The sequence below is a fragment of the Saccostrea cucullata genome, unplaced genomic scaffold (assembly GCF_032062105.1).
Source record: "Saccostrea cucullata isolate Sc308-1 unplaced genomic scaffold, CSIRO_AGI_Scuc_v1 ctg8287, whole genome shotgun sequence".
Lineage (NCBI taxonomy): Eukaryota > Metazoa > Mollusca > Bivalvia > Ostreida > Ostreidae > Saccostrea > Saccostrea cuccullata.
Genome location: NW_026926205.1, coordinates 7,631 through 27,252, shown reverse-complemented (window position 1 = coordinate 27,252; position 19,622 = coordinate 7,631). Strand labels below are relative to the sequence as shown.

Here is a 19,622-nt window from a genome sequence, read left to right as displayed (position 1 = left end):
ATCAAAGCTTGACATATATAAATTATCATGAAAGCATGCACATGCACGTGTTGCAATCTGATTGGCGAAACTTTAAATGTCTATAACTTTTTTAGTTTTCAACAAAACGGGATGAAATTTAGAATATGAATAGGTATAATGGATTCCCACATTATGCTACTATCAAAATTGAATGCAAGGACATGCATGCACATGCGCAAAATGATTATACTTAAAACATGGTAACATTTATATTTGTATAATTTTTTTCTTATTTTAAGTATATAAAAATATGTTAATCGTGTAGCCATCATGCCATGATCATCTTGTATATGTATGAACGTGCGCGCGCATGCTAAACGTTGAATGACATTTATAATTGATATCATTATAACTTTTTTATTCTTTAAAGAAATCCTTCGATACTAAGCAAATAAAAAAGTCTTCCAGGAATAAGGCACAAAAAGGGATTTGGGGAGCGTTTGGGGACATCTGTAACGGTCCCGTTACAATTAACTCTAGTTGGTGTGTGAATCACACAGACTTGTCACGTAGGCAGGGTATTCAAATTAATTTCACTGTTGGCCTGGTAGAAAAACACAGGGAATTTAAATATATATATTTGTTTAAACTTGCTGTGTTTTCTATCTCTTAAAAGCTCAATGTGATGGATATTAATTTTATTTCACATGTAGGTACAGCTTTTGTACAGTTCAAAACTAAAGCAGATGCAGAAAAATTCCGAGCAGCAGCAGCAGATGAGGAGGTAAGCTACAAAGTTTTCTGTCAGCTTATTATAAATTAGTGCAGGGATAAAACATGTTTGTATTAAATTACAGATTTATCTAGTTTTCAACAGTAAGTAATGATAAATTATTATCAAGCATTTTCAGTCACAAGATGACAGTGACTTATGCTGTCTCACTGAAATTATGTTTCAGTGTGTACTAATTTTGTAAAACAATGTATACATACAAATGAAAATTATAGAAATTCAAAAAGAGGTTATTATCCCAATTTTGAATTTTAAAGAAAAAAAAAATCACATGGAAATTCTATTCCCTCATACTCATGATCTTGTCTTTAATACTGAAGAAAAAGTTGGCCTTTCAACTGCCACTAGAGGTCGGTTTTATGAACAATATCTCACTGCTGAAACATGTTGAGAGCAGGCTCGGGCAGTTTTTAGCATTTCCAAAGTGTTTCTTTGCTCTCAGTAGAATCCAGTGATCTTAAAATTTAGCACCAATGTTAAACTTATTTTCTGTATAGTTACGGACACCATTTCACTACATATAATTAAAAGTTTTAAAAATTAAAATAAAAAGGGAAATCTACCCTCCTTCTTAGTTCTAACCTAATCAAATTTTTATACTCGGTTGTTCCCCTTCGTGCTTAGTAACACAAGTAAGATGATCAATTGCTGCATTTACTTGTAAAAATATAAATATTTATATAGTAAGGGAAAAAGGCGAATACAAAAAACATGACATTAAATTTTCTTCTTCTCATAATAATCATCAAAGTAAAAATATTGAATATAGTACTGTCCCCATTCATAACACAAACTCATTAGGGTGAGTGAGAAGCATTCTCTTCTCATAGTCAGCTATGTATAACAAATCAGGAGAAACCTGTTCTGCTGTATATTAACAATACAATGCTAAAACGTTCTCTTATGTCATTCCTATAAATGATAACTATTCATTTTAAAATCGGCACTAAGTTGGTCATTTTTCACACCTGAGTTACGTATCCTTATAACACAACATCAAAAAAGTCAGTTATAAATAATTAAACTTTTTAATGATGTAATTAAATGTATGCATAACTTATTATTTTTTTTGATAATTTCATGTACCTATAAATCTATCTATGCAATGTTTTTCACCATATGAGCAACTTGAAAAATTAGTTGAAAGGCCTAGAAGTAAAAGGGCCTCACCTGTGAGATCTGTTCATTTGATTCCTGTTCACCTGTACTGTTTTCTTACTCTTTCCCTTTGTTTTTTGTTCAGGAGGGCATCGTTGTTGATGGTCGGAGACTAAATGTCATAGTGGCTGTGGAGAGGGAAAAGGCTCAAGATTTATCGGGTCAAAAGTCAAAGGTCAAAGAGGACAAGAGAAATCTACATCTTGTAGAGAAGGGAGTAAGTTTAAATAGCCTCATTAGGGACAATGTATATGGTTATTACCAGTGCTTGATTTGGACAATAAAATATTCAATATAAATATACATGTACTGTCAAGTGGTAAAGATATTTTATCATGTGGTTTATTTGTTATCCTCTATTGGATTTACAGATAAAAACATGCAAGTTTTGAATTTAAGGGAAAAAACATTCAGTCTTTCAGTTTATCAAATCATTAAAGGAAAACAAGATATTTCAATAAATTTCTTTGAATTTGTTAGAAAAAAACTGATCAAGTGTTGTTGTAGGAAAATTGTATTACATGTATTTGAAAAGTGTCAAGACATGTGTCTTTGAATATCAATCTTCGTATTTTTCTTTCAGTGATTCGTCCAGGGACACAGGCAGCTGTAGGACTTTCCAAGGAGGATCTTTTGAAAAGGACAAAGGTATGAGAAATAAGTCAGTTGTTTGTTCTAAAGTTGTTAAGAATGAACCCCAAATCAGGTTAATAGGTTAATGTAAATCATGACAGGTAAGAAAAATGGAAATAAATTGCACTTTGTTTAATTTTGGGATATACTTATATTTATAGTTGGAGAATGTCAAGCGTGCCAAGTTGAAGAATCCCAACATCTTTGTGTCGACCACTAGACTGAGTGTTCACAACATCCCAACACAGGGTGGAGAACAGCTGAAGTCAGTCTTCCTGAGGGCAGCAGAAAGCAAGGCGGCAGTTATTACTGAGGTATACTTAGGGCTTATCCATGCTGAATTAATAAACTTGATAAAATTTAAGATAAACTGCAATTTAATTGTAATCAGCATCCTGTTTGCAATTCAATTTCACATTGCTGTTTTTTAACATTATCATGATTGTGACTTGATTGTGCATGATATCTTCTGTTTAAGCTTTTAATAGTAATTAACTGTACCTGATGTGGACATGATGCTAACCTATCCAAATTAACCTGTCAAAGTTTATTCTATAGTGTTGATCATTTCTTGGTGTCATAATTGTTTAAAGGCTGAATATACTGTATAATAGTAATCAGAAGTTCTTCATAAACTTTAAATCAGTTTAACAATTCAATGACATAGGTTTTACCTGTTGTTTGTATTCATATGTGTGATTCAGCCAGAAAAGGACAATAAATATAAAAATACACATAAAAGTAATGTGAATATGTCAATATGGAGATAAAAGTGAAATATTCATGAATATAATAGGAGGTAGAAATGTGTCCTATTGCAAATATAGTTTGAAACCATTTTCATTATATGTAAATTTTATTATATGACATAAATAGTGTAAGATAATGATTTGATATTACCATAATGTATTACGTGTATTCTTATATTGACATTTCAGTGTCGAATTATGCGAGATTTAGAAAGAATGAACAGCAAGAAGGTAGGAAAGTCCCGAGGCTATGCCTTTGTGAACTTCACATGTCATCAACATGCTCTGAATGCCCTCAGAAACACCAATAACGATGCTGATTTGTTTGGCGAGAACAAGGTATCTTGATTATAAAGAGTATGAAAATAAATGTACATGTACATGTACACATGTATTTGCTTTCCAAATTTCTATCTACCATCATATTATGATGCAAAGATTCATCTATACTTTGAATTACCTATAAACACAAATAGCAGGAACATCCCTTTAAAAAACAAAAGTTATTTTTTCTAATATTTATATGTATTGTTTTGGCAGAGGTTAATTGTTGAATTTTCACTGGAAAATAAAGCAGCTCTACAGGCCAAAGAGAAACGACTGGAGAGACAAAAGGTATCAATCAAATATATTACCTACTACCTGTACTGCCCACTTCCCCTGTTGGACTTAGGGTTGCTATAATATTATTGTGCCTTTGTCATTATGATTCCTTACTTCAGACACATACTTGATAATAAGGAATTATGTGGTCAACAGCTTATCATGCCTGCTTTGTTTATTTTCTGTTTAACTTAATATGAGTTTATTTTCTGTGAGATGCAATATGAGGGGAAAAATGAGATTTTTTTCTCAAATATTGTGTAAATGCATTTTGTATCATGAACAAAAAGCTTTAAAATACAAACATTCAAAGTGTACATATGTTATTAGGGGCGCCTGGAAGCCCTTAACAAGGCAAAATCAAAGGATTCTATGAATGAGACCATGGAGAATAAGAAATCAAAAAAGCAGCAGAAATCCCAAGGCCCGAAAATGGTGGACAAGTTTATAGGGAGCCTTCCAGCTGCAGAGGATGGTAAAAAGTTACCTAAAGGTCTACCCTCCCACTGGGGGGCTAAAGTCAGGCACAAACCTAGGCCAGCCGTGACGACAACCAATAAAAAGTCTAAAAAGAATGTACTCAAAAGGAAATCGGAAGAAACAAGTGTATTTAGTGAAAAGGTGTGTATACTAGAAATACTTCAGGATGAATACTTAAAAATTTCATCAATAAATCAAATCAAAATCTTGATGAATAAAGTGTAACTTTTGTTACTTCCTCTTCAGAGAAACCACCCATTATAAGAATGGCTTCTATAGTTAAGCTTTATATCCAACTGATATTTGAGTCTAGTTTAATTGCAAAAGACAATTAAATACTGTAGATCAACTTTTATTCGCGACGACTTTATTTCGCGATTAACCACAGCGAAAACTAGTTTGCGACAATTAATTTTCGCGATCAAACATAGTTTTGATCAGTTGTTTATTGACACAGAGACTTTAAGGACCGGTTCGCGGTGAGAAAGATTCGCGATGACCAGGCCCTCGCAAACCTCGCAAAAATTTCTCGCACACGAATAAAAGTTGGTTTACAGTAATTGATGGTCATTTTTAGCTCACCTTGACAAAGTCGAGATGAGCTTATGCTATACCCCGGCGTTGGCGTCGGCGTCCCAGGTTAAAGTTTTAGGAGCAAGTCCATTCCCAAGTAACTATAAGCCCTACCTGAACAAAACTTGCATGGATGATGCATCTAGGGATGTACACTACCAGAATTGCTTCGGATGCTGGATCTGACCTACATTTCCTAGGTGAGTGATTAGGTTAAAGTTTTTGGAGCAGGTCCATTCCCAAGTAACTATAAGCCCTACCCGGACCAAACTTGCATGGATGATGCATCTAAGGATGGACACTACCAGACTTGCTTCAGATGCTGGATCTGACCTACATTTTCCAGATGAGTGACCAGGTTAAAGTTTTTGGAGCAGGTCCATTCCCAAGACAAGATGAGTGACCAGGTTAAAGTTTTTGGAGCAGATCCATTCCCAAGTAACTATAAGCCCTACCCGGACCAAACTTGCTTAGATGATGCATCAAGGGATGGTCACTACCAGTCTGGCTTCGGATGCTGGATCTGACCTACATTTTCCAGATAGGTGATAGGGTTAAATTTTTTGGATAGGTTTATTCCCAAGTAACTATAAGCCCTCCCTGTACCAAACTTGCATGGATGATGCAACTAAGGATCGACACTACCAGACTTGCTTCGGATGCTTGATCTGACCTACATTTTCCAGATGAGTGACCAGGTTAAAGTTTTTGGAGCAGGTCCATTCCCAAGTAACTATAAGACCTACCCGGACCAAACTTGCACGGATGATGCATCTAGGGATGGACACTAAAAGACTTCCTTCAGATGCTGGATCTGGCTTACATTTTCCAGCTGAGTGACCAGGTGAAAGTTTTTGGAGCAGGTCCATTCCCAAGACAAGATCAGTGACAAGGTTAAAGTTTTTGGAGCAGGTCCATTCCCAGTTAACTATAAGCCCTACCTGAACCAAACTTGCATGGATGATGCATCTAGGGATGGACACTACCAGACTTGCTTCGTATGCTGGATCTGACCTACATATTCATTCCCTAGTAACTATAAGACCTTCCTGAACCAAACTTGCATGGATGATGCATCTAGGGATGGACACTACCAGACTTGCTTCGGATGCTGGATCTGACCTACATTTTCCAGATGAGTGACCAGGTTAAAGTTTTTGGAGCAGGTCCATTTCACAGGAACTATAAGCCCTATTTGTACCAAACTTGCATGGATGATGCATCTAGGGATGGACACTACCAGACTTGCTTCGGATGCTTAATATGACCTACATTTTCCAGATGAGTGACCAGGTTAAAGTTTTGGAGCAGCCGATCCCAAGTAACTATAAGCCCTACCCGAACCAAACTTGCATGGATGATGCATCTAGGGATGGACACTACCAGACTTGCTTCGGATGCTGGATCCGACCTACATTTTCATTCCCAAGTAACTATTAGCCCTACCTGAACCAAACTTGCATGGATGATGCATCTAGGGATGGACACTACCAGACTTCCTTCGGATGCTGGATCTGACCTACATATTCATTCCCTAGTAACTATAAGACCTTCCTGAACCAAACTTGCATGGATGATGCATCTAGGGATGGACACTACCAGATTTGCTTCAGATGCTGGATCTGACCTACATTTTCATTCCCAAGTAAGTATAAGCCCTACCTGAACCAAACTTGCATGGATGATGCATCTAGGGATGGACACTACCAGACTTGCTTCGGATGCTGGATCTGACCTACATTTTCATTCCCAAGTAACTATAAGCCCTACCTTAACTAAACTAGCATAGATGCTGCATCTAGGGATGGACACTACCAGACTTGCTTCAGATGCTGGATCTGACCTATATTTTCATTCCCAAGTAAGTGTAAGCCCTACCTGAACCAAACTTGCATGGATGATGCATCTAGGGATGAACACTACCAGACTTGCTTCGCATGCTGAATCTGACCTATATTTTCCAAACAAGAGACCAGGTTATAGTTTTGGGAACAGATTAATCCCAATGAACTTGAAGTCCTTGATACCTGCATTATTAACAAAGTTATGAATATTTGTTTACACTATACATGTTTTTCACGCTACATGCATAGAAATATGTATATGCCCTGTAAGGGGTTAAACACAACTTGCAAGAATATTGTTGTTGGGATAAATACTAGATATTAAGAAAATATGATGTGAGATTTGCATTACTTACACTGATAACATTCGTCGAGGTGAGCTTTGTAATCTTTGATTACCTATGTTTTCAAATACATGACAGTATTATATGATTTATGATGCATAAATTAAAATAATTAGCCTATGGTTTAAGGTACAGTGGCTGGAACGTTATTGTTGACAACTTACACGCACGATCACGTTACACGAATGATTCCGCACGATTAACGCACGATTAAACCTGTTACACGAACGATCTTTCACGTTCACGATTCTACACGTTACACGATCTTACACGATTGTTAAGGCAAACACACGATTCTTCACTCAAAATAGTTCAAAATATCTAGGAATCAATATTTTCAAAACGAAATACGGCTTAATACTTATTTAAGATTGCAAAGAATTATCAATATTATTTCATAGACTTTGAAGGGAAAAAAAACGGTAAATAATATTTCTGTATCTAAACATATGCAAGACTTAATATTTTAGATTTAAAATAATTATGTCTAAGGTAATTCTCCGATCAAAAAAAACGGATTTTGTTCGTTCTATTAGACGATGTACATGTATGTGGGTCGTATAATTTGATTGAATTGAATATCATGATATGCAGAAAGGGGGATACGATTGAACAAAAATGGCAGCATGGAATGACTTAAATTATAATTACAATTTTTTTCCTTAATATGTTTCCAATGATTAAGTGTATGAAAAACTTGCCAATTATTCAACTTTTTTATTTGCAGAAATTTAAAATTAATTAATTACAAATAGGCTAAAGAGATAAACACAGAAAATCAAAACTCCCGAAAATCATGCCGTGTCCATGTATATTTGTCGACTAACTAGTTATGTAAGCATTGAGAAATGTTTATTTCTCTGTAAAAAAAAAAAATATTTATTTTCAATGAATTGATTTCAAGATTATTTTCACCACAATAAGAAGTAAATAATAATTAATATCAGATTGTTCAAAAAGGCGTTAAAGATTTAAGTACGGTTTATCACAATATTGATCGCGCTATTTGACGAGAACTTAATATTGTACGACTTACTATATTGCTTGTTTACGGGCGATAATTAGTTCGTTCTGCTTTCTATTATGTAAATTGCGCTTTTCATTTTATTTGGATTTTAATTAATAAATTAAGAAAAACAAAGAAGGGTAATGCTTATTTTACAAATAAAATTCCGATAAAAACTTACAAAACGAAATTTACACGATTCTAAACGCACGATCTCGCACGATTGAAAACGCACACGATTGAGTCTGATACACGAACGATCTTGCACGTTAAACGAACGATCACTCACGATACACGAACGATTCTACACGATTGGCTTGTCAACAATAACGTTCCAGCCACTGTAAAAAGCCTTAGCTCTACTAGTCACATATATTTGATGCTAAAAGAAAAGTTGTTATTTATTTGCACTGTACATGCCTCCTTTTTACTTCAGGTCAAAACTGTGAAACCCAAGAAAAGGAAAATCGATGGTGTTGATGACTTTGATATGTTGGTGAATAAGTACAAGAAAAACTTGTTAGGCAAATCACAGAAATCAAAATGGTTTGATCGGTGATGATGAATTAATGTAAAAAAAGAAAACAAGAAGATGAAGAAAAATGGTTACCACAAAATTTGATGTTGATTTGTATAAAAGTAAAATAAATACACTTAAAAAAAGTCTATTTATAACATTTTCAACAATGGAAAATATTATTCCATTATTATGGCTTACACTAGACTAATTTAATAATAAAAACTGGGAAATTATCACTGGCATTGACAATTTTTTTTCATCCCATTATACGTTTAAAAATCAGGTCAATAAACCATAACTGATCAACATCTATTTCTTAATTCTAACCTGTCTAATTTAATGAATAAAAGGCGTTTTACACGTAAGTATAGTAGCTTGGTCCCTTTTTGCCCTTATTTTACAGAATATACTTGAGGTCAGAGGATATAGTATTATTTTTATTTTCATGGTGTATAACATAGTATTTCTAATTGAAATTTTGTACAATAATAATTATTGATGACTTTGAGTATTAAGAAATACAAGCTTCAACACCTATTGCACATACAAATTCCGGAACATTTTCTTTCGAACAGAGTGCGGTTTCTCTATTACATACAAATAAGCGGAGACATTTAAATTACTAGTAGGTACTATATAAAAGGAAGACATTGTGAGCTGTAGAGATAAGAAATAAACAATATACGATGGGTAAAAATAATCTCCAATAAGCTTGAGCTTTATTTTGCATTTTTCGTATTCTTCTTAACTTGGGGTGGGTGAGGTCTCTTTTTGTTCTGGAGGTATTTTTGGTCGGAGTTTTGAAAATCCCCTAATCACGTTATTTTTTTTTTTTTCAAATCTATCATTGTTGAATAAAATGTCAAAATATTTTAACCACTATATTAATTTTTAGGTCACCTGAGTAAACTCAGGTGACCTATTGCTATCACTTTTCGTCCGTCGTCGTTCGTCGTGCATCGTGCGTTAACATTTGAACATTTTCAGCTTCTTCTCTGAAACCACTGAACCAATTTCAACCAAATTTGGCATATAGCATTTATGGGTAAAGGGGAACAAAAATTGTGAATTTCATGGTCCCTGCCCCCCTGGGGCCTGGGGGGTGGGGCAAAAACCACTAAAATTAAACTTTAAAACTTAAATAAATAAAAATAAAATATAAATAAATATATTAAAAATAAATAAATTAAAATAAAACTTTAAAAATCTTCTTCTTTACTCCTGGACATCAAGCAGTCAAACTGTTTGCATGATTGTAATCAGCATTGAGTCCTCTACCAAAATTGTGAAATTCATGGCCCCAGGGTCATGGGTTCTAGTGCTAGGGCGGGGCTAAATAAGTATATAGTGAAATTGCATTATTTCTTTGAAAATCTTCTTCTCTGCTCCTGGGTATTAAATAAACTAACTAAGTGCATATTTATGATGAACAAGAGTGCCTCTACCAAAATTGTAATTTTATGGCCCCAGGGTCAGGGGTTCTGGTGTAAGGGGGGGGGGCTCTATAGATTATATAGTGAAAATACATGAATTCTTTGAAAATCTTCTTCTCTGCTCCTGGGTATTAAATAAACTAACTAAGTGCATAGTTATAATGAGCAAGAGTGCCTCTACCAAAATTGTGAATTTTATGGCCCCAGGGTAGGGGTTCTGTTGTAAGGGGGGGGGGCTCTATAGTTTATATAGTGAAATTACAAGACTTCTTTGAAAATATTCTTCTCTGCTCCTGAGTATTAAAGAAACTAACTAAGTGCATAGTTATAATGAGCAAGAGTGCCTCTACCAAAATTGTGAATTCTATGACCCCAGGGTCAGGGGTTCTGGTGTTGGGGGGGGGGGGGGGGCTCTATAGATTATATAGTGAAATTACATGAATTCTTTGAAAATCTTTTTCTCTGCTCCTGGGTATTAGATAAACTAACTAAGTACATAGTTATGATGAGCAAGAGTGCCTCTATCAAGATTGTGAATTTTATGGCCCCAGGGTCAGGGGTTCTGGTGTGGGGGGGGGCTCTATTGATTATAAAGTGTAAATACATGAATTCTTTGAAATTCTTCTTCTCTGCTCCTGGGTTTTAAATAAACTAACTAAGTGCATAGTTATGATGAACAAGAGTGTCTCTACCAAAATTATGAATTTTATGGCCCCAGGGTCAGGGGTTATGGTGTTAGGGCAGGGCTCTATTGATTATATATTGAAAATACATGAAGTCTTTGAAAAAAAATTATTTTCTGTTCCCAGGAATGAAATAAACTAATTACATAGTTATGATGAGCAAGAATACCTCTTCCAAAATTGTGAATTTTATAGCCCTAGGGTCAGGGGTTCTAGTGATAGGGCGGGGCTCTATTGATTATATAGTGAAAATACATTACATCTTTGAAAGTTTTCTTCTCTGCTCCTTGGTATTAAGCAGATGAACTACCTACTAGTATATAGTTATGATGAGCAAGGGTCCTAATCTTCCAGAATTGTGAATTTCAAGGCCCCAGGGTCAGGGGTTCCATAAAGGAGGGGGGGCTGTACTTATATACTGAAACTGGATGAATTGTTTGAAATCTGCTCCTTGGTATTAATCAAATATTTTTGAAAAGCAAGGGTGCCTTTTCAAAAATTGTGCAATGTGTGGATCTAGGCCTAAGGGTCAGGGGTTCATGTGTGATTGGGGCATTACTGATCATGCCAAATATACTGATTACTTGAAATGCATTTTTTGTTCCCCTACCCTGCCAATGGGTATTAAGTAAACAAACTAAGCATCTGTTAGGTGTATTGTTATGATGATCAATGGTGCCTCTTTCAAAATTGTGAATGCCATAAGCATCTGGATTAAAACATGAATCAAATTCAATCACTAGAAAGTTGTTGCATAATGCTCAGGTGACCTATAAGGCCCATGGGCCTCTTGTTCTTTTATATGATAATTCAAAAAGTACAAACGATCAAATAAAAAAATGCGGCAAATACACACAGAAATACATTCCCTTTCTTTTGTAAGAGGGGGAGGGGTGAGAAAAAATAAACAAGAATAGATACCCAAACAGAAGTTTGATAAAGCAAAAGAAAAAGAGGAAACCCTCCCAAACTTAAAAAAAATAGATTATGTAGGAGTGGGAGTCAAACTATTACTCCCCTTACCAAAATATTGACCTTCTGGCAACATCTTCTGGCTTTATTGCCGCAATATTGCAGCAACATTCTGGCAATACATTGCCGCAATATTGTCGGCTATATCGTTTTCGTATGTAAATTGGTTTTGCGGCAATATTGCCAGAAAGGGGTTGCGGCAATACTGCTGCAAATCATAACCAAATATTGATCTTCTGGCAACATTGCCGCAATATTGCGACTATATAGTTTTTCGTATGTTAATTAGCTTTGCGGCAATATTGCAAGAAAGGGGTTGCGGCAATATTGCTGCAAATCATGACCAAATATTTTCTTCTGGCAACATCTTTCGGCATTATTGCCGCAATATTGTGGCAATATTGTTTTTTGTATGTAAGTTAGATATAAATTGGTATTTAATAGAAATAATGATCTATCAATCTAACAATTAACAAACGGTGCTGAGGAATATAACAAACAATAGTGAGTCACAGGGTCAATAAGAAATAGCTACTTCTGCTAGAAAATAATGTTGATCATCAGAATAAAAATCAAGATATGTTTGTGAAACACTATGCGCTTGGTGGCTATAAAGTTTGAAAAAGCTATTTATGGCATATGGGTCACAGTCAAGGTCACAAGGTCATTGATCTTGGTGTCATTTGAAAGAACTTAATTAGTGGAGTATGCATACTAAGTATGAAGTCTCTATCTCTTATTGTTCAAAATTTATGGCAGAGGATCAAAATGGCTATTTTTAGCATATGAGTCACAGTAAAGGTCAAATTGTCATTGACCTTGGTGTTACTTGAAAGAGTTTAATTAGTGAAGGGTGTATACCAAATATGAATTCTCCATCTTTTATGACTCAAAAGTTATGTCGAAGTTTCAAAAAATCTATTTTAAGTATATGGTCACAGTCAAGGTCCCAAGGTCATTGACCTTGATGTTATTTGAAAGAGCTTAATTAAGGAAGGGTGCAATTTAATGCAGTTTTTATTTTTATGGCTCAAGATTTATGTCCAAGGTTAAAAAAATCTTTTTTAAAGGAAGGGGTAACCAAGGTCTCAAGGTCATTGACCTTCAGGTGTCTTTTGAAAAAGCTTAATTAGTGAATTATGCAAGCTAAATATAAAGTCTCTATCTTTCATTAATTTTAAGTTATGATGAATATTCAAAAAAGCTATTTTTAGCATATAGGTCACAGTCAAGGTCACAACGTCATTGACCTTGATGTCATTTGAAAGAACTTAATTAGTGGATAGAAATCCAAATTTGAAATCTTTATTCCTTTGGTTCAAAAGTAATGGTGAAGGTTAAAGTTTACAAACAGACAGGACAAAAAAAAATATGTCCCCCCATCTATAAACGGGCGCATAAAAAATGTTTATAGAAACAATATTAATATGCCACTGTGAAAATGTCCAGCAACTCTCATTAATTTTCAAAAAAATACATGTTTAATTCATCTTTTCCGCACTTAGAATATATAGACATACAACTTGAGTAGTATGCATGCATCACAAGCACTAATTGAAAACAATAAAATTTTTCCCATTTTATCTCCATTGAATATTCATCTCAAAAAGAATATTGGTTTTGACTCACCAAGTCTGATGATATGGAAACAGAGTACACATTCCTATAAATTTGTTAAATTTTTTTTTTAGTATTCCCCACTATGAGTCTTACTACTATCTTCACTAATCCCACTGTACACAATTAACAACTCTAATTAACTTAAAAAAGTAAATGAAAAAAAATGCTTTCCTTTGAATTCCCTCCACTTTATTTAAAAAGAGGAAGTAAATGACTGAGCATGCTCAACAAATGGCTCATGGGTAATCCTAGAGTTGCCAGAAAGTTTTTTTTTTGGCAGTATTGCCAGAAGTCACCGGAAGTTGTTGCAGCTAGCGGTGATATTTCATTTTTTTGGCATTTGCCAGAATGTCACCAGAAGTTGTTGCTGCTAGCGGTGAATTTTACTAACCCAAAAAGCTTGTTTTGGTGAAAAAAATGTTGCTGCAATGTTGCCGCAATATAGCGGCAATATTGCTCAAAATTTTACTTTGGTAAGGGGGATTTTATATTTTCATTTGAAAAATTAAACTTAACAAATTTGTGTTTATTCAGATCGTTACAGCGTAAAGGCGTAAGAATTTTTTGGCGTCGGGTTGCCCGCCCTCATCGGCGATCAGTCAGGTTTACGCGACCGCACGTGTCAGTGGATGCATCCGCAATAGAAAATAGCAACAGCTGTAAACCAATTTCTTTTAAAACGTTCACAATGAATAATAGCTTGAATATAAAATTAAATCAATTGTATCTTCAATTAATACTATTACAAAACAACGATATTATGTTTAATTTTTACGCAAGAAAAACGTTATGGTTGTTGCGGATGAATTTCTACAGTGAGGGTGCGTCGAATGACATGAATCACATTTTTGGGACCGATTAATGTAATACAAACAATCTTAAACACGGTAAAATAATTACAAAATAAACACGAATACAACAAGACTATAAAGATTGAATTATTTAATCTTAGCTTTACTTTTACGATCTTCAATCCAATTTTATCCGAACAACCGACGATATTGACCAGTAATGCGAGTATTACTGTATTTATCCATTTCCTCCATTTGTTTACCGCGCCCTATCGTAAGTCATGTAACATTAGAGTCATGGTTGTAGTTAAGATGCAATCACTATACAACAGAACAACGCTCTGACAATGGCAATTAATTAAAATAATTTATGAAACCCTTCATATGTCTTCGATTGACTGAAAAGAAATTAGATTGATATAGAGGATGGACATTTCTGACGATGTCTGGTCAATTCGAACCCTGACTCATTCGGACCAGGACACAAGGCTATCAGGCCCTATACTGTTTTTGTGTTAAGACTATTTTTTTTAATTTTATTATTATGTTACCGGAGTCAATCACTTGACCTATCTGCAGATCTTTTGAAATTGTTTTTGACCCATTGAAGCCTTTCAGGCTTTTGATTTTTAAAGGGGGGGGGGGAAAACTAAGATTAAAATCTAAAAAGAAGGGATCACCTCTCCCCCTGATACTACCTGCCTGACATGTATATTTATTTCTTAATTTCGCTCTAAAATCTGCAATGAAATATTTCAATTTAGACGATTATTGAATAATACATGCGTAAAAACTTTAATAAAATGTATATAAACAATAAACACTTCAAAAACAGTTGCGGGAAAAAAAACATAATTATTATACTTCACAAGATCAGTCAAGGTATTCGTGAACGGGAGGCGTGAGTTCGAATCTGGCCCGCGACTGACCTAAGTCGAAAAAAAAGGGTAGCAACTGTTCCTTCGCCATGCGCTCGGACTTTAAAAATTTGCGGTTTTTCGGATGAGCCCTTTAAAAAACCAGGCCCCGTGTCAGCAGCAGGTGTTGGCACATAAAGATCCCTCACTGCTCAATGGCCCTGAGTGCCGGAAAAGGGTAAAATTTGAAGCCCTTCACCGGCATACGGTGACGTCTTCATAAGGAAAAATTCTCGAGAGGGACGTTAAACAAATACAATCAATCAATCAATATACTTCACAAGGATTCTTTCTTATAATAAATATCACAAGATTGGTAAATGCAATTCAAACTCTAATTATTTTCTTGGGCATTGATATATTGAAGTTTATATCCCCCCCCAAAACGTGGCAAGAGTGTAAGGTTGCTTTGAATATTGAAGGTTTTGGTATAGGCATTTGTTTAGGCTGATTTGTGAAGAAATTATAACTTTTTTGGTATTTTTTGTCGTTTGTTTTTTTTTTGTAAGAAATTAATTGTGTATTTATATACATCTATTATATTATTTTCTGTTCGCTGTGCCCCAAAATATTACAATTACATGAGAATTAAAATACATGTATTCCCGGAAGTTTCATCATGTTTGATATAAGTGATATTCATCGAAGTTATAGAGAATTTGTTTCGAATTTTAAAAAATGAAAGCTGGTGACTGCATTTTAAAATACGAGTAACATATGTCGCTTCCAAAAAAACACGCTTTCCGGAGGATTACCGTTACGGAGGAAACCCCGTGACATATTATCTATTCTTAACAGGTCATCAAGAGGTTAATCCTATGAAATGTACTCAACGAACAGACTAAAAATCGTGATATTTTTAAAAAAAAAAAGGGCGCAAGGTTTTTCAAAAAATTTTTTTAAACAATCTGATAAATATGTATACACATTATATTTTGATCTCGACTTTAACAAACCTGCGCTCATGTTTACGAAAGTAGTGAAGGGGGACCGTCAAAAATTTTTTTTATATTCATAAAAACAAAGGGACCCCACCTTCAAAACACAGCTTCGCGTGCTGTCGTAGCAATTATTTGAAATTTTTAAACGTTGGTGCAAAAACTGACATAGAGAATAATAAATTTCTTTTTAATAAAATTTTAAATTTTGACGAGTAAGGGGGGCCCACAGAAAATCCCTTATTTAGACTTGTTCTTAAAGGGGAATCTGATTATTAGAAAAAAAGTAAAGAAAGCAAATTATGTGAAATCACATATTTTCGGGGGGGTTTAGTTTTGTTTTTTTTTGGAAAGAAAACCCAAAATTAGCCACCACAAAATGTGAAATTTTCATTTCTATTTCACAAAATTTTAATTTTACTTGTAACACGCCATTGATTGGATAAAAGATTTTATTCATTTTGGATAACAAACTTGCCACGTCACAATGAGTTACGTTAAAAAACGATTACTCCGCTTGACGTTACTTTTAAAATTAAACTTTAGGGGCCCTTTTTCGCCTACAAATCTAACCCCAAGAAAAAACTTTTTCCTCAAACCACAAAAGTTTGACCCCACGAAAATATGTGATTTTACAGTAGCTACACGTATTAAGTCAAAAGATGTAACTAAAAAAAAAAGAATAAGTAAAATAAAAATTATTTTTTATCTCACTTTTATTTCTGTAACTTACATTCACGTTATTTTTTTTTAAAAAAAATTACATACCATAAAGGTTAGACAGCTTAAAAAATGATTACTTTTACTTAAACCTAAATTTTCTAAAAAGAAATGAAAATAATATTATTTTAACCATAAGCTAAATCCACTTTTTAAAAAAAAGTGTATTTTTCAATGAATATATTGGGAATCCAGAGAACGTGGTGAAAGGAGCAGTACTGTGGTATATAACCAGTTCCAGAATAATGTTTCCCCCACCTCCCCCCTTTTTTTGAACCCTTATACGTAGGTTAGGTCCTGCTGAGTTATAATGTACCAGTAACCATATGCCAATGTTGTGACTTTAGTGGAGCCATTTAGCACTAAATATGTGTATATAGTATTAGAACCAAAAAGTTAACATTCACAAAGAAAAAAGTTCCGTTACAGGAGATGTGAAGACACCATACTGGAGTCTACCCCCCTCCATTTTGTAACACCTGTAAAAAAGTGACCGTTTCCCCAGGAGCCGCTGCCTGAACTACAGGCCAAAAAAGGTTTTTTTTTGGTTATATCTGTTTTTTAAAGGGTTAATAAATTAGTATTTTAATGTTTTCATATATTGTAATGTATATATTTTTTTAAAAATCAGCATTTCTAAATACAAACTACTTGTATATTTTAAAGTAGCAATGCCAGAATACATAGGTAATTCGTCGATAAATTTTTCTATTGTCAAATTGTGTAGTCAATGTTGATTGAGTTTGTCCGCTTAGAATGGACATCCATTATGACAAACTTTTTATCCATTTTAACCTTTATATCGTGTAAGTTGTTCATTGAATCGGGGCGGAGTTAAGTTTTTGTCATACCTTCATTTGCAATCAAAAAATTGTGAACTTAGAGTTTAGTTAAATTTATTCGCTTGTCACAAATCACAATATTACCCCAGCTTACAGTCGCAGAGTTAGATTTTTTTCACTCTCATTATTTGCGGTCAGAACATCATAAATTTCATTGAGTGTTGAGTGACGTTTTTCCCCTGGTTGTCATATTTTACCAAAATATTCTCTCTTTATTAAGTCGTTGAGTGAGGTTTTTAGCCTGCTTTTTGTTTATATAAATTGTTACTTTCTTCATCAAGTCGTTTTGTTAAGTTCTTGTTTTGCTTCTACAATCCATATCATTTTTCGCTTCGGGGTTTCTGTTTTAGATTTTTGTCGATTCCTCATTTGCCGCCAAAGTTTGAACTATTTGTTTTGTGCTTTTTAAAATCGATTAATACCTCATTGGAAGGAGGTTTAGACGATTTAATTTTTCAGTTCCGCTTCCAAGGAAAATATTTTGTTCTGAAGAATTTTTTCTTCACCAAGAACGTTTGTTTGTCTCCTAAGATATTCCATCTCAGTAGTCAGGTTGAACCATTTGCTTATTTCCGCCTCATCGGCATTGTGTCCACTTGACCCATGGGTTGTGTCGCTTCCATTAGAATTGCCATGCACTAACAATGCATAACGTCTCCAGCATTAAGCAGAAATATTAAAATCATAACGTAAAACGTTTTTTGAAATGCATTTTAAAAGATTTACTTGGTCTTTTTTTTCTGAAAACAGTTTGTTGAACATCTCCTGTCTTGTTTTACATATAAGTATTAATTCTTTTTTAAATAATTTTATGCTACTTTTAAAGGGGGGAAAATTTGGATTTAAGAAATCCAGGTTTCTAGGTTATTATACCATGAATTGTGATGACATTATCACTTTGTTCCGGAAACAAGCAGTTGTAAATTTATTTTTGATAAAAACCTCCTTCACTAAAAACATTTTAAAGGACTTTTTGGTATTATCAGTTTATCTTATCGAAAAGCGCAGTTGAAGTGTATTCTTGCGATATTGTATTGCAAAGATTCAAACTTACTATTTTAGGGGTTTGAATTAAATTGATTATACATTAAATTAAATATAGAAACATGTTCTAAATTAGATCAAATAAACGTACGTAGTGAATCGTTAAAAAGTGCTAACCCCTTGGGCCCGGACAAGTTTAACCTGAATTTTTATGTCAGTATACACTGTATTGGGGAAGCTTTATAAATGTATGGTTGTGTTCCTTCATTAACTACTGTAAGTGTTTTTAAAAAAAAAAGGGTTTAAATTTTTTAGGGCTTTGGTACTGACAGTAATCCGCTTATGCATGAATAAATCTTTAAAATAAAATATACTGGGAGGGTTTTAGCTCAATACATGACTATAAATTCAGTGATTGCGCTAAATTTTGAATACTTAAGAAATGTTTTATTTTTTAAGATTCATGAGGCATGAACTACGACGCTTCACCTTCCTTCATGATAAATATCCCGGCGTGAAGCGTTGTAGTTCATATACCTATGAATCTTCAAAAAATTAAATTCATTTCTTATATTTACATTATTTTTCTGATGACTGCCAAAAATTTATGCCGTTCAACTGTCATTTTTAAAACAAAACTGTGTGCACTATATTTTTTGAGTCAAGAGCGGTATTATGACGTAACAATGGGAATTATTTTATTCGTGATACATACCTAATGTAGTTCATGAAAAAATATAACATTTTTTTTGTAAAGAATCGTAAGGGAAATTTATTGGAAATGTAAATATTTCAATTTTTGTATACGTACAATAATTTCTTGTCATATAAATTCGTTTCCCAAAATTTAAAAATTTTTCCCTTGTCACTCCCGTCCCCTTTAGTGGTGTCGGATTAACACCCGTGGAACAGGCGTGTTTGTTGCAGTTTTGCTTTGGAAAATTGTATTGAATATAAAAGAAAAATCCATATGATCAAATTTAGTTTCTAACTTAGCGTGCAGAAAGCCCACAGCTTCAGATATATAAAAATCATATTCAAATTGTGAATTTAGTATT

At 34.0% G+C, this 19,622-nt stretch overlaps 1 protein-coding gene across 1 annotated transcript; it reads left to right on the top strand.

The window, feature by feature from the left end:
- The first annotated feature begins 646 nt into the window (after positions 1 to 646).
- LOC134271084 (RNA-binding protein 28-like) lies at positions 647 to 8,870 on the top strand. The gene is made up of 8 exons (XM_062753341.1): positions 647 to 745; positions 1,998 to 2,133; positions 2,496 to 2,560; positions 2,707 to 2,859; positions 3,484 to 3,633; positions 3,835 to 3,909; positions 4,228 to 4,518; positions 8,581 to 8,870. Exons 1-8 carry the CDS (start codon positions 647 to 649, stop codon positions 8,701 to 8,703), a joined length of 1,092 nt encoding a protein of 363 aa, XP_062609325.1. The 3' UTR covers positions 8,704 to 8,870.
- Positions 8,871 to 19,622: the final 10,752 nt, after the last annotated feature.